We start from the raw sequence: 16640 nt of genomic DNA, 5'->3' as shown, positions 1-16640 counted from the left end.
TCATCATCGTTTCCGTGTCGATCATTCGCTCGATCATCGCGTCGATCATTTCGTCGATCATCTCGGTTATCGCGATTATAGCTGTTGCTGTTGCTATTACCGCCGAAGCTGTTACGGTTGTTGTTGTTATAATCGCTGCTTCGGTCGCTATTTCGATCATCTCTGTTATCTCGATCATTTCTGCCATCTCGTCGATCATTGTAGCTATCACGTCGATCACGGCTGCCTCGATCGTTGTTTCTATTATCTCTGTTTGATCGTGATTCTCTTGAAGATGATCTATCGCGATTATGTCTGTTATCAAGTGTACGATAGCCATTGTTATTGCTACCGTTGTTGCCACATCTCTCGTTACTGCGGCTGTCATTATCAGTGTTGCCCCTGTAGGGGGCGGGGGACCTTGATCGATCTCTAGATTCTCTCCTTCCTCGGAAAAGATCTGCGCCTTTGCCTGGATTTACACTGCTGCGACTGGCAGTGTTATCGGCATTGATACTGTTTAGGTTGTGCACAACTGTGGGCACAACAGGGGGCTGGTAGGGTGGTTCTTCTGGATCATGAAGCTCTGCTACAAAACCGTCAACGTGGTCTTTCCATGATAAATACTCTGCTCTTTCAATCTGCATATTTTCTTGATCTTCCAAATACTGCATTTGGATCTGATGCATCAGGTTACTCATATACATATTTCTCTCCTTCATTTTATTCATAATGAGCACGTGAGAGGTGAGTACATGGTCAGTAGTTTCTTTGTAGGCTCTGAAGGTTGCTCTCATCTCTGATCTTAAATCATTGATCTTTTTCTCGTGATCTTTTTTGAGATCTGATTTCATTCTGGCCATTTGAGCACGTAGCTCGAGATATAGGTGACCTACATCATCTCTGGTTTTTGAAATCGCCTTTTCAGAGTCTATTACTCGACTACTAATGGTGTCTTCATTTTTATCATGATTATCAGATGCAGCATAGGCCCATTTTCGAAAAATTAACTCGTCCTGAGACAATGGCGCTGGATATTGCTCATCAGGCTTTTTCTCAATTTTCAAATCAATTTTCTTCTCAAAATTCACAGGATCAAAACTGCAAATTTGGGCCATTTTGGATTCGGCAATATTTTTTAAACATCTCTCTGATCGGTTTATTTCATCTTCGAGTTCATATTCCAGTTCATTTTGGTTTATCGATGCATCAGGATTTTCGAATCCTAACAGTAGTGCACTGCTCCCAGCTACAGCTTTATCCGCACCATTCGCATCTATTTCGTCTAAGTCAGTTTTTAGAAAATCCAAATCACCATCCTCGAGTGCTTCCTGATATTCCTGGGAATCGATCTGAATTTCAGCACTTCGCCATTCCTTTCTCTGATCCAAAATATTCTCGTGCAAGCTGCGCAATAATTTTCGATCTCTAATTTTGGTTGGCTTCGATTTAGGTGTTTTTTGAATTCCTAGTTGTTCACGGCGTCGAAAATCAGCATCTTTCGCAGCATTTCTGGTCGAACGTCTCAGCTGCTTTTTACCGTTATTCTGATTTTCATTTAAACATCTCTGATTTTCATTTAAACATCTCTGATTTACGCCGTCACTGTCATATTCTCTGATTTCAGGTCGCAATTGTGTCACACGTGTATCCAGGTTAATCGATGGAAAACTGGATCGTCGCGAATTGTCAATTCCAGGATTTGGAGAATTATTGTCAGCCGTCATCTCAAATAATCGTCGCATCCGTTCAGGTAATAATTCAAGAAATTCATCCGATAAATATTCCAAATTATTCGTAGCCATTATCGAACTTGTAACTTCTCTGTTTCAGGTACGTGGTACAAGCTTTTACAACGTTCGGCGCTTGACCTTGAGCTTTCGTGTCGAACTTGTTCAACTGTGCTCGGTTTTTCCAAACCAAAGCTTGTCGAACTTGGTATGAAAGCTTTATTTCTTACGCGATTTTCGACACTTTTTCGCGATTTTTTCGAGAATAAAATCTCACGTACCTGTTCTGATGAACGTTGCGGTCGCCAAGTTGACCGTTGGTTGATCGTTGCAGTCACCTGGTTGACTGGTTGGTCGCCTGGTTGACCAAATTGGACCGAAATTTTTCCGAATAAACGATAAAAAAAAATTCGCGATTTCTTCGAATCGTCTCTGTGAGGTGAAACCTCAAATGGAAAACAAGTTTCCGATGCAATAAATTGCAATTTGCGTCTTACGAGCGCAATTGTAGGCTAGGCCTGAGAACACGCGGTGTGCCTCGTTTTCGACTAAAACGTCTCTGCTTGCGCCTAAATATTGCAATAAATGCAATTTTGAAAAGCCCTGGGTTAGAGAACCACGCTTGGGCGCCAAATATGTGGTGGTTTGGGACGTCTTTACTTTGAGGGAGACGTCGCCAAGACCAGCGTGCATATAATAAGCCCAGGGAACCTAAACTTGCCCGATATCCTTGCGAAAGATATCAAATTGCAGTGATGTTGAGACACCTCATAAATGATCATAAGACCGCTAAATGTTCGTAATGTTTTATTCACTTCTCTGGTATAACACACGCGAAGACTTATAATAAAACACACTACACATTATTGAATAAAATACACTTGTAGTATCGACTACAAGCGGAAGCTCTGAACTTGCTACCTTACGCTAGCACCAGTGAAAATATACCTAGCGAGCTTTCAAAGCTCGAAGCTCGGAGTGGCGCATCTCGAACTACTTCGATAGAGTGCATTGCTCGTAAGCAGTGCTGCCACTCCGACAGGAACACAACTTCCCTCTAGGTGGAAGCTGCGGGCGCATCCCCTACAGGTACAATATCTAATGTGATCAAATTAGATCTAAAAATTGATCAACATAGATCAGATTTGATAAAATTATATCTGAATTGATCTCATTATATCTGGTCAGATCTATGAAAATCCAGTTGGATCTGAAATGTTTGAATCATATTTTTTGCGGACATATCTATTCAGATCAGATTTGATCAAATTATATCTGAATAGATCTCATTATATCTAGTTAGATCTAATGAAGACCCAGTTGGATCTAAAATGTTTGAAACGCATTTCTTGCAAACATGTCTGTTCAGATCAAATTTGATAAAATTATATCTGAATGGATCTCATTATATCTGGTTAGATCTATGAAGATCAAGTTGGATCTAAAATCAAAAATGCTCGAAAAGTGTGTCGTTTTGGCTACTCGCTGATAAAGTCTTGAGCAGAATCCTATATAGGGTTCAAGGCTCAAACTTCCTAATTAACTTTTCATGGTTCCATGGTCCATCTAAGTAAAATTGATCGAGTAAAACATTTCTGTTGAAAATTATAATTATCATTATTATTATTCGATCTACCCATTTTTTGGAGACAAACTACATATTAAAAGGCGAGGATCCAAATTGGACTAAAACACTTCTATATTTAAATGAATAAAACTGAACATTGACTATAGACACTGGACCTGCGTATAAGACAACCAACTGGCAGCCATCTTGGCAAAATAACCTGAGTAACGCCAATTTATCCTGCTGGGTGATCTTGGCAGCGCTGTACTTCAATTTTGCAGGCAACAGGGAAAAGGGAGGGTTGTGTAGTCCGCGAGGTATTCCTGACTGCGCGCGCAGCCAGGAGTTCCTTCCGGACTACACAACCCTCCCTTTTCCCTGTTGCCTGCAAAATTGAAGTACAGCGCTGCCAAGATCACCCAGCGGGATAAATTGGCGTTACTCAAGTTTTCCTTACCGTTTCCGTTCCCCTCGGCCTGCAGTTGGTTGTAGGTCCAGTGTCTATAACACTGACCAATAACATGGTTAGATCTAGTTAGATCTAACCATTTTATATATAATTAGATCTAATCTTTTTTTCCCGGGTGATTCATGCTTTTTTTTTAAAGTACGTAGGTACTTGATCAGTAAAAATGATCAAAATAAGTCCTAAACCTGATATTAATTCCCCAAATCCAAATTTCACAATTTCCAACCATTCTGGAGCCTCCAGCGTGATTTTTCAATTTCCCCAGAATTTTGAATATGCTCCAGAAGGCGTGAATATAAAGTTGGGCAGCTAAAAATCGAGTTGCGTGTTATACTCGACCTGTTTAACGAGTTTATCCATATTTGAGCCGATTTTGGGAGGGACACTTCAAGAGTGGGTGACCAAATTTTTACATTAGGAAAATGGTAAAAAAAAATCAGGATGCTGATAGCTCAAGAGGTTCCCTTGTAAGAACATTTGACTTACAATATTCGACGGTTGAGATCTGATTTTAAAAATCGAGAGAATTCTTAAAGCACCTCGTTTGTCAAATGCCTATTTCGAGTTAAATACCCATCTTAGAAATCAAATTTAAACACTTTTTAAAGTCGAACGTTAATAAGTAAGCTACCACATGTTACAAAACGTCTCAATCATAAAAAATAATAAAAATGAACTATTGTATAAGAAGAATAGACTACATTAGAGAGTTTTTGTCTGATTCTGCTTAATTCAGTTTCAACATTCATCAACTTGCTAATCATATTAGCGAGCAGGTATTCTTATAATGTATCGAGATGAAAAGTAAAAAAAAAAACTCACCCAGAGGTAGCCTGTTGATCGACTTCAGGCCATGATAATCGACGTCTGCAAAACATAACGCTCGGTTTGGCTGAGGTAGTTGGTTGTCGAAAAGATACCATTTTTTTCGGATACTCTAGTGTTTTTCTTCTCGACGGTGTGGTGGACACGCCGGGCGACGGGACGACTTTCGGAAATCCGGGTATCGAAGAAACACTTCCGGTCGACGCACTCCTTCCGGCACTCGCGTTTCCGAAATCTTCGGTTGGACATTCCGAAGACGATTCTTTCGATAACGAAAATCTTTTCGGGCTTAAAGATAGATTGGCAACGCTACTGGTAACATATTGTTGAATGGAATTGAAAAAACTCATTTTCTAGAGTACCCTTCGATGGATATTTTTTTCCTCACTGCATAGTTTCCTGTAACATAAAAATTAAAGCGCGAAAATTAACCCCGGTATTTTTTTCAATTCGCTCTATAGCCAAGGTTTACATTTTTCAAGTCGGCAATTACCAACGAATAAAAGTGTCATTTGGGTAGAATGTATGGAGAAAATTATGTCACGTCGTTTATAATGAACCTATCGAAAGCCACCTAAGTTATTAAAAATCAATACCTAGCCGAGTGTTTTGGTGAAATTAAAAAACTTTTATTGATAATTTCATATCTACGTATTTATAACCGTACCTAAAGAAATACCTACCAAACGAGCTCGCAGCTAGGCTGGCTTAATCAATCATTTCAACAATTACTTTACACACTCGAGTGAAACTGTTTCGAATACGTTCCCGACGGGAACCATTTGCAAAATTTGAAAACAACGAGCAGACTTTTTTTTTCCATAATAAAATAATTTTTTCCCCGGAGATTCGAACGTTTCGTTAGTCATCGTGCCGACGACGACGCGATGTTGAGAACGAAGCCGGGGTAAAATTCTATTCAAAATTTAGCTCCCTGCGAACAGCCTACTGACGCGATATTCACGCCAAAAGTTGTTAATATTAAATTAGCTGCATTACCCTTATTACGATCAATTTTAAAATAAAGAATTTCAAAAGCCCAACAACGGTCAATTTTTTCAGCGAAATATTCATTTGAAAAAAAAGCTATCCAATACGATAGCTTGACGCTACACTGCCATATTAAAAATCAACATTTGAAGGTTCGCTGGCCAGCTCGAGTGTGACGGATTCACTTGACTATACCTATTAATTATCGACCCGTATTGGAAACCTAACCTTTTTTCCGGCAATTTCACACCTTTTCAAATAAAACCCCCGTTATCTTTAAAGCTATAAATTTACTAAAGAGGAAGTATGCTATGTGTACTTTCGACAATACAAACATAGCCTTTCGGAATAAGTTGCCTATAACAGGAAATCGCAGGCGTTCCATTAGGTAACTTCTTCCGTCTGAGTGTAGTTCTCTTGGTACACAACAGAACACCGTTTCATGTGCTACGAAATTTCTAAAACGCGTTCCATGTTTATTGCTTTTACTTTTCGATTAAACGAAAAAAAAAAAAAAAAAAAATGAGAGGAGAAAAAAGTCGTAAGAAAATCGATAAATAATTTAGATATTCGTTGATAAAGGAAACAAAGCGTGAAATGTTTCAGATAAAATTTACCGTCATTGCTATGTTTTTTTCTTTCTCTCTCTCTTTCTCAACAAGCTGCGGTCCCTCGACCAACTTCACAAATGAAGTAATCAATCAAACAAGTTCAACATACTTGAAGCGAAGGAAAAGTCTTTCATTTGCGAATACACACAACCATTTCAATAACAATACTCGTTACGGAATCGTTTACTCGGGGTTTTCGCTGGAATTTTCTACTTTTTTTTTCTTTTTCTGCTTACCCCTTTCGCGCTCTCTACCGAACATGAAAGATAGGTTTAGGTACTAGAATTCAAATCGTTTGGGGTTATAGGAGTAGAGTAGATGTATTGATTGGAGTGGCCCTTATTTTCAAGTTCGAATTCCCATATCTACCAAATAGGTTTTTGAGAAGAGAATTTTACAAATTTTTTCTTTCAATTGAAAAAAAAGGTAGAACCGTAGTGAAATGATCTTTATAGCAACAAAAAATCTAGAAAAATTTTTAAAAAATGAAAACATTTTTTTTAACGTTTTGATATAGTTATTTTTGGCAGATGATTCTCCAGTAAAAAATAATACTCGTATGTGGGTAGCTTTTTTTCATTCCAAAAAAAAAAAAACATCCAAGATGGAAAATTTTTCTTTTACATGCGAAAAACACAATTTCACTTTTTTTTACTTTCATCAGAAAAAAATTTAAAACTTCCAGAGCGCTATTTCCAATAAATGGAATTTACAAACTAAAACTCAAAAAAATTTAAATTTTTGAAAATTCAAACCAAATGGAAATCAGCAACACTAAGAATTTGTTTCTAATGGCTCCTCCCTCAGATAAAATCTCCTGATGGGGAGAAATTTTCCAGAGATTTCGAGTCCTCCCTCTACCTTTCCTCAAATTTTTCCCTATTTGATTGCGTTATTTTGAGAAATTTTTCATTCTATAAAAATGAATGAAATGTTTTTATCTTCTGCTCAAGGTTAAATACTCGTACTTTACATCTTTTAGGAAAGTATTTACAATCAGGTGTGTGTTTCATCGTGACTATAACGTAAAAACTCAAGCCAGACCAAGGAGCACCAATTTTGAAAAATTACGTAAAAACTTATTTTTTTGACTGAAATCTCTCAGGCACGTATTTGTTTTGTTTTTTTCTTTTTTGTTGGTTTCATTTTTATGGTCTTGAGAGTCCAAAATTGCAAAAAATCTAAATAAGTGTTATTTATACGAACGTTACATTTTTTTGGAAATTTTAACCAGCTCTCGCTATAAGTACAAATATTTTAATTTCTCATTTGATATCGCAAAAATTCTTCAAAAATGCATTTCAATCAAGAAAAGATTTCAACTTGCTCAAAATGATTTTTTTCATGCACTTACTCTATAGAAATGACACCAATAGAATTTCCAATGTTATTTCATATCCAAAAAAAAAATATTAAAAAATTTATAAAAAGTTCAAAGTATCTTTTTTTATTGAAAACTTTGATCCCATTTGAATTTCATTAATTCCTCATCAACTAAAAAATTAAATATTTGGTGATTTAATTAATTTAAAATTCCATTTAGGAAATTTGGAAGATGAACATTTTTCAGAGGTACGAAATTCAAATAGGTAGTAAATATACACATCCTACCTCATATTAATAAAGCTAAATTGAACCACAAACGCAAGTTTCCTTGCCTATTTTACGTGTTTGCTCTCCAGGGACATGAAAATTGTTTTAGAGTTGGACATCACGCACTAGACACAAAAAGATATCCGCATTGATAAAGAAAAATTCGCCTTGGGAATGCTTAAACCTAGAACACGATTTCTTTTGAAGTGACACATTTCCTCAGAGAATTTACCTCGACTGTTGAAAGGGTTCCCAAAGAATTAAAGTACCATTTAGAATAATAATGCATCCATTTATTTACTAATAAATGAGTTTGAAAATGATTTGTAACCATTTTGAATCACTGAAGCCACATAAATTAGGGTGAGTATATTGAATTCAACTCGAAAAAGTGTTCCTCGTTTTGATCCTCACTTCCCTCGAGTGGAGCTGTGTAACCCAATTTATTCAAGAACTGCCAAATATTTCCACAGATCTGTCCGCACCACTCTAAAATTATTACGAGTTTGTTTTCTTAAATACCGCGGTATTGACGCTGCTGCAATGCATAATTGCATAAAATTACATCCAATATTATTGTTTGAATAATTTGAGTAAGTCCAAACTGGAGATATTCTATAAAAAGTCGATCAGTGAGTGAAATTCTCATACATACAAATACACGTCATTGTCAGCTATATGGAAATATACGCTGCAAGGTGAAATATTATGCTAGTTCAGCTTGTCTCTGACATTGACCGCGTTCGCCGAATTTGATGAAAATATACATAGAACACCAGCGACCACACTTCCAATTAAAACAATCATCGGTACGGTATGGTATATGTTTAAAAGATAGTTTATGAAATGTCAGTTACAGATTGTCTTGATACTTCACCGTGGCGCGCATTTGGTTTATTAATCGTTCTCATTTTCGTATACCTACTAATACTAATGGGAATACAGGTAATCAAACCACGTTTTGACCCAAAGCCAAACATGCGACAACCCGATAAAATAATATGTATTTCATAATAGGTATTTTCAATCGTATGGAATTTTTCAAAAGAGTTCTAAAGCTTTTAAAAGAGAGAGATTTGATGCATTGAAAATTTGTTATAGGTTCATGTCCAGTGTCCACTTTATAGTTGATCCCGAATAGAGTAAAATATGTGAGAGATTTTTGCAGTCACGCATCGATCTTTTTAAATTACCTATTGCAAGGCTAGCTTATGTACTTACTCGTGGGTGAAACGATACACTGGATTGTATTTCAAGTTGCCTATAATAAGTGTACATACTGGTATGTACTTAGGCTACAGTGTTCAACCGTCTAAATAGAATCCATTATTTCCATTGTTAAGGCGAAAGCTAATTAATTAAAGTCGAAAACAATTTTTCGTGCGGGAGCTTTTTCAACGTACAACAAAGTGTTCGTTAACACGAAATATCAACTTGAAAACCTTCAAATTGAAAAAAATCATCGGCAAGTACATCATCTTAAGTACAACCAACTTATAGCTTTCAACAATGGACGGAAACCGATATTTTTCAAAGTAGCGGTTATGCAATGAGTGTTAGCTTCTTATATAAGTTATAGATAGGCCGAGCAGAGATGTCATTACGTTGAATATTGTCTGGCTGAATTCCTTTGGACAGGGTGTTTCATAAATCGGGCATTCGTAAATTTGTCGATATATTTTATTTTTCTTCGAAGTTTAACAGGGCTGATAAAAGTTTGTAAATATTAAGGTAGATTGCTAAAAAATAGTATTGTAAGGATTTTGGCGAAAAATTCAGAAAGACCTTCATTTTGAATTGAAAGCAACTTGGAAAAATGTTTAGCTGTGGAAGAGCTTTTGAAGGGGATATTGGATACCAAGAAATCTGGAACTTTTGAAAAAATCGTGGCTTCCCCTTTCCCTAGTTTGAGAAATTTTAATTTATGGTTAGCATGTGGAGTAACATAATTATCAATTCCCGCAAATTTCTGTTCACTGCAAATTGGGGTGGGTTTTTTTTTAATTTGCGCAAAATCATGTAAATTTTGTGATTTGAGTACTTTTGGAGACAAAACTACTTATCCAACTTGGATGTGTTTTTTTTTTCAAAAGAAATCTGCTTAAAATAAAATAGGTACTCATGTAAATCTTTTTGGGCTGCCCCAAATTTTTTTAAAAATCTACCCTAAAAATTTTGTTAATAAATCTGCGATTTAGAAACAGATCCATGTTTACTCCAAATTAAGGTGTTCTTTTTTGCTTTTTTGTTTACTTAGTTTTATAAAAACAAATCTTTCCCATGAAGACACATTTTGTTTACTTAACTTCAAATTAAAGTGTTTTTTTTTTTTTTTTTGAAGAATCAGCTCAAAATGAAGTAAACAAGTAACCTAGAGACGGATTTGCTTTGCACACAGATTTGCTTCAAGTTCAACCAACTGTGAGATATGGACCTTCAAAATTTGACAATTTCACCTAAAAAACTGCAAAATGTGAGAAAATGACGAGGCTTGCCCTCAATTTCTTTGAAAAAAATGTCTGACGGAAATTATGTTGTTACTAAACCATCGAAGAAAATTCGTAAGTAACAAAAAATTTAGCGAAATTTGGAGAACGCAACTTCCACTATTTTCTTTTTTAGTTAGAGATGTTAATGCTCAATGCGCCTTGTACATTTGTTACATTTGATAAATGACGAAGTGTTAATAAAATTGCATACACGCGGTTTGCCGTAAATACGAAATACTTTTTGTACGAGTATGTAACATTTTCAATAGGTGAAGTCTGATGAAATGATGAATTGTTCACATAAATTTGAATTTTTTGGCCCCCCCCCCCCCTCGGTTCCTTTCAAGGCAGGGGGAGGGGAAATGAGTGGAATTAGTTTTTCTGAGCAATTTTCACACTCTTAAAAAGAGTCAATTTCCTACAAATGAATGTTGCTTATTGAAGTTTATATGCAGTTTTTGAGGGTAAAAACTGTAATTTTTAACCAAATTTTAAGCATTTGAAAAAAAGATAGATATATGTTGAAAACTGCTCAATCTGTTAGCTGTTTTTCTAGCTGGTAGAAAAAAGTTCTCAGCTCAACACTAAATAAAAACCAATAATTTTGCCAATCAATTTTAAATCCCTATAAAGGCATAAGAATGGTGTATTCGAGTGCTATACTTCTCCTCAACCACCTGTATTTAATGAGTCGAGAAAGATACAATCTTTATCGAACACCCTGTACCTACGTATCGCCTGCTTGAAAATATAAGTACTTTGAAATTTGACACGACGCATCGTTATACGCACGTGTATCTTGAAAAGCTCCCTATCAAGGTGCAGAACGGTAATATAAATCCAATATGATTAAAAATTCAACCAAATTTTCGTTATCTTTTGGTAACACGTTTTGAATCAGTCAGTGAGATGACCTCAAGATAGAACTAACTTTTCAAACCTTTTCAGATTATAGTAGCCAAAGGGGTCGCGTAATATTCATAATTTTCAAACCACTTTACTCTAATCCTACATCGTAGAGGTATTAAATACGCTTGAAATTTTCAAATAATGTTAAACGAATCGACGTTAACTTAAATCCAATAGAATTACAGCAGCCAGCAACACATCAAAAAGATAGCTTAGATATTTTGTTTAATATTTTCATACGAATGTAAACTTCGATTACAATCTGGTTAAAACTTTATTCCGCTAAACAGTTTAAAAAAAACTGGATTGGACTTTTTTTTTTGTAAGTACCTATTCGAATAAGTTTCTCTAATCAAAATACTTGGTAGACTCCAGTTTGTTCATTTGTTGTGCTTGAAAACAAATCGGCACCTATACAAAAAAAATGCAGGTATAGAAAAATTGTAAAAAAAAAATCCATTCTTTCCAGACAAGTCGTTAATGTGAACAAAACTTGGGTAAAAATTGACATTTAAGTGGACCAAATATTTCATACTTGTAGTGGAAGGCTGCGGCAATAATGTCATTCAACTTGCCAACTGACAATCGAGTAGGTACCTATAGAAACCCTTCAGTGTAACAAAGTTGTTCTTCTCGTTTAAAATTGAAGCCTACGGAGAAGAGAAAAAACCAAGCCTGTCACGAAAAAGTGACCCATGAAAAAGGAACGAGCACTTTGATTTGTTTAGTAGACTTTTATGCGTACACAGAACGCGTTCGACTGTAACGGGAAAAGTTTCGAATGTGTGAACGACACGACGACCGGTCTCTGCTGCTAAAATAAGTGGAAATCTTAAATACATGTGAAAAACGAAAAAACCTTCGTTTGGGACTGGCGAACAAAACGAACGATTTTTGAGAAACTTTACCATTAATTCGTCGCTGGATTGATAGCTGTTTTGAATCTCGTTTCTCGCATACCTAGTTGCTATAGGTATAAACGAGTTGAAGCTTGCTTTCGTCGTTTTAAACAAATAATCGTCGTTATAATTCCGTTTCGCTTTTTTCTCTCCATTTCGTACGTATAATCGTCTCGTGAAAGCTTAGAAAAGAAATTAAATTCGTTATAAAGTAACCTCAGCCAGATTAGACGCGGATTTCGCACGATGAAATTTACCTAAAAACAACAACAATTATCGCAGTCGATTACATTCATCGACTATTAAACTATGTACAGAAGAAGAGCGATGTAACACCGCGTAATTCCCGATGGAATAGAAAAACGACCGAACCTTAACCCCTGCTTAGTATTCCATCTGTTATCGTCGTATCCCTTAATACAAGATCATGAGTCCCCGAAGTCCTTCTTTGCGAAAACAACTTAGAGCTTTATCTCGACTACGAGCCGGATATGAACGAAAAACCGCTTCGTAAATGTTCACTTTTTTCGCCGGAAATTCTGCTCCAATGTTCATTTCTAAAGTATATAATCGGGTAATTTCGTTTGATGGATATTTTCAATAAACCTAATTCGGTAAAATGGGCTAAAATTAAGGTGGTCGGACGTCGGCGTACTTTATAGGGTAAGGAAAATACCAAAATAACAATGAGAGATCCTTTCTAAACACTTCAAATTACGCAGTTGGTCACTCAGAAGTCTCTTATTACCTACCAATGTAGCCTATATATATGTACTTAGTTTTATACTCCTTGCATTAGAATTGAAAAAGAAAAACAGAAAATTTTTAAAGGGAATCTCACGTAAGTCGACAGGTTTATTTGGACTTAGGTACGTAGGTAAGTAGAAGCGTCTTTTTTTTTTTTGCATTTGAGGGGCCACGGAGCAATCTTCAGCAAAAATTTTAACTATGTACTTACTTACAATTACAAAACTCAGGGACCAGAGAAAGTGAAATTTGCAATAAAAAAATGTCAATGCTAATTTATTTTGAAAAATAAAAAATAAAAAGGTTGTTGGGACAGCTAGAGCTTGTTGAACAGTCTGCATTTTTTTTTTGACTTCTCAGGTCAAAACATTATTAAAAAAAAAAAAAAAAAAACCTTGATCATACAGTTTTGACATTTAAAAACATTTTCTCGAATTCAAAATATGTACTTTGCAACTCCCTCATCCTCAAATTTTGAATAACATTTACAAGACTCAAAAAATCTGACCAGAACAGACAATCTGCAAAGTTTTAGCTTGCAAGTGGAATGCTTTGCAACTAAAACTTCTAAAGAGGACTACTCAATAGTTTCTCAAACTAAAAAGGTGGGTTATTTCAATTTGTAATCAAATTTAAAAATCAAAGAAGTCACGACCAATTGAAATTCTCAAACTTAAACTTGATATTCTCTTCAAAAAAATGGTCCGAAATCAACCAAAAATCCTAGTATTGAATAACGAAATTTTTTTTGAGTATATTTGAATAATTTCGAGCCCACAGTTGAGTCATAAATATTTGGAATTTCTAAACTATCGAATTGGATTAATATTCCACAAGAAATCTAAATACATGTATTATGACAAAAATGATTTTTGAGCTATTAATTTCGAAGAATTTTGAGCTCAAAATTTGTTCATTATATACGAGATTTTTTAAAAATCATCATGTGACTCATTGGGTTACAATTTCGCAAAAAATTCAAATTTATGTACTATGACGAAAATGTTACTTGAACAATTTTGAATAATTTATTGAGCATAAAGTTGAGTCGTGATGCTTCGTATTTTCGAAAAAATATCCTGCAAACTATAGGAGTTGGTGAAAAGTTTGCGATAAATATTTCAATGAAAATGTTTTTTGAACAATTTTGAGACCGAAATTGAATCAGTTGTACAGCTATTTACGACAATTCCTAAAAAAAAAATTTTGGCTGAAAATCAAGAAAACTCAAAAGATGTTTCGATAATAATTTTGATTTTCTCGAAAAATTTTAACCTACATATTTTGGTAGGTCTTGCGATACTTTTTCGAAAATACAGAAAATCATGATCCAATTATTTTGAACTCAATTTTTTTTCAATGCTCAAAAAATATTTTTGTCCCAATATTTGAATTTTTCGTGGAATTTTAACCCTTTTTGATATGTCGCAAGGTCACTTCTGAATAGACCAATATGTGTCTTAAAAAATACGATTAAATTTTTCGTAACACGAAAATTCAAGCCATTCGAACTTTTTTTTACCAGTTGGAGAACACTGGATTAACATGGTGCAATCCATTCAATTCACCTGAAATTCGAAGAATCAAAAGTTCAATGGGTACTCTGTAGCTTCACGTCTTCAATTTTGTATGATCTGCAAACTATTTTTACTTAGGTATGAAGTATGAATTGCAACGTTGTCTCGTGAATTCATTCGTCACCTCAAGTGGAAAACTCGGTACGTAGGTAAGGTACACCTACAAGTAGGTACCTAACTCAGGTTAAATAAAATTCAAAATAACTCAAAGTTTTAAAGGGTGGAGCTCCTTATAATTATTTTTCTTATAATCAATCTTAAAAACCCAAGCACAGTGAAAACTTTCATTCAGAAACACCGCCAAAGTCACAAAACATTTACAAAGAAATCACTTACCGGTCATTACTCAATTTTATTCTTTCTGACACTTGAATTAAAAAAGGAAAAAAATCTGGTGTTCAACTTTAAATGATATTAAATTCATAATTAATCCGAACCACGCGAAAAAAGTCGTCGTGTAGGTGGTTGGTGAGTCGCAATTTTCGTTTCATTAATGAAATTATCAATGACCTTTGAAAAACGTCTTCTTCTCGTTGGAATTAAATGCAGACGGTACAGATTAAATAATGGAGCGAAATTAACGAAGGTGGAAAACTTTCTTTTTATCGAGTTGTTTTTCGGCTAAATTAAAGCCGTCTGTGAAAGAAAGTTTATTCCTTATGATATTAAGCTATACACCATACACCTATATTTTATTACAACCTTCATAAAACTCGACTCGCAAATACATAGAAGAGGTACACGACCTTCGTAAAAGTTGACCGCATAAACAGGCTTTAAAGAATTATGTGTACGTAGTGTTACCCATACTTTTACCTATCTACAATGTAAGTACACGAAGTGTAGTATTTTTATTGACAAATACCACTTCACCAAAACCATTTCGAGTAAAGTACCTATGTAAGAGGTGTTAAAAAATTAACAATTTTTCGATTGCATGAACGTGAAAAGACAAATTTCCATAATACCTTAAAATAATCATAAAAAGTTTCGGTGTTTATAAAATTGAAAATTTTCTTCACACGTGGAAATTCTTCAAGATGAAAAAGAACTCGCCAAGTAATAATAAGATTACGGAATTTTTTCACAGTTTTTATAGTTTGTTTCAGAAAAAAAAATGCGATACGCAATTTGTTATACTCGTGTGTACAAATAGTTACATGAGTTTTTCTCGCAGGCAGTATTTTTTTTCTCCCTCGTTGCTCCTTATTGATTATGACAGAAACGAGTTGTTAGGATTTTGTTACAAATTGTAACCCGAAGCGAATTATTTTTCATCGCTATAAAACGATATTTACCGACTTGCATTTTTTTTCTTCCTTTAGGTATTCTTATTTCTTTTTTTTCTTGCTCAAATTATTATGGCATAACTTGTAGTATTTTTTAATATTGTTTATTTTTTGATGGTATAGCACGTTCCTGAAGATTTAAACCAATTTTTTATGCATGTAATTATTGATTTATCGATGAAAATATTCTCTCGATCGACCATAAAATTGTCTCAAGTCGAAATTTCTCCATCGTAGGTATATAATACGTAAAATTGATGTCATGAAAAAAAGCAGTTGATTGGAGAAAAGCGCGCCATTAAATTATGCCCACAAGTATTTGCTTCTAAAATCCTTCAATATACTTATACATATGATATTTTACATTTTTTTTTAGTGCTTTCAAAAAATTGACCACTAAAGCGAGAACGAGAAAATTTCAAACCACCGAAAAGAACGATAAAAAGCTATTTGACTCCCCCCCCCCATATCCTCTGAAATCAAAACTTAGTCCTCCAGAATGGAGGGAGGGGGGTTTAGAATCCAAAGTTTTGAAAAGTGGTAGGTTTTCAAGCTGTGTTTTTCATCTCAAAGTCTTGAAAAATGTACAGCATGGATGTTTCAAAAGACTATCTGAAGAGACTATATTTTGATAAAGAAAAAAAAAATCAGAAAATTTTCAATTTTATTCGTCAATTTTTTATGAGTTTAAAAATCACAATTTTTCGTTCGAAATCTTCATTTTTAACCTTTTCCCCCTCCCCCACCCTAAAATCCATTACAATATTTTTTTGATCTATTTTGCAAGGGGATTAAAATTTATTTAATTTGAGCATATTAAAGTTGAGCATAAGAGACCTGTGGTATTTGATTTTCAAATTTTTGAGAACATTTACCCCTTCCCTCTCCAGTCTCTAGCGTACTTTGAATCCCTCTTGTTCCAAATACAGGGCTTGAACTCAATTTTTCCCTAAAAGACTACTCTCA

General features: G+C 34.8%; 1 protein-coding gene across 8 annotated transcripts in view; it reads right to left on the bottom strand.

Annotated features, from left to right (window-relative positions):
- The window catches only part of unc-13-4A, a 209389-nt gene that overhangs the window by 119844 nt on the left and 72905 nt on the right, over positions 1–16640 (bottom strand). For all 8 annotated transcript variants that reach the window (XM_065354843.1, XM_065354842.1, XM_065354841.1 and 5 more), the window contains one exon: positions 4568–4969. In XM_065354843.1, coding sequence (XP_065210915.1) covers positions 4568–4920 — 353 coding nt within the window. In that variant the 5' untranslated portion in view covers positions 4921–4969. The remainder of the gene's footprint in view (positions 1–4567; positions 4970–16640) is intronic.

Source organism: Planococcus citri, chromosome 3, assembly GCF_950023065.1.
Source record: "Planococcus citri chromosome 3, ihPlaCitr1.1, whole genome shotgun sequence".
NCBI lineage: Eukaryota > Metazoa > Arthropoda > Insecta > Hemiptera > Pseudococcidae > Planococcus > Planococcus citri.
The sequence above is the reverse complement of the archived record's forward strand: the minus strand, read 5'-3'. Positions and strand labels throughout refer to the sequence as shown.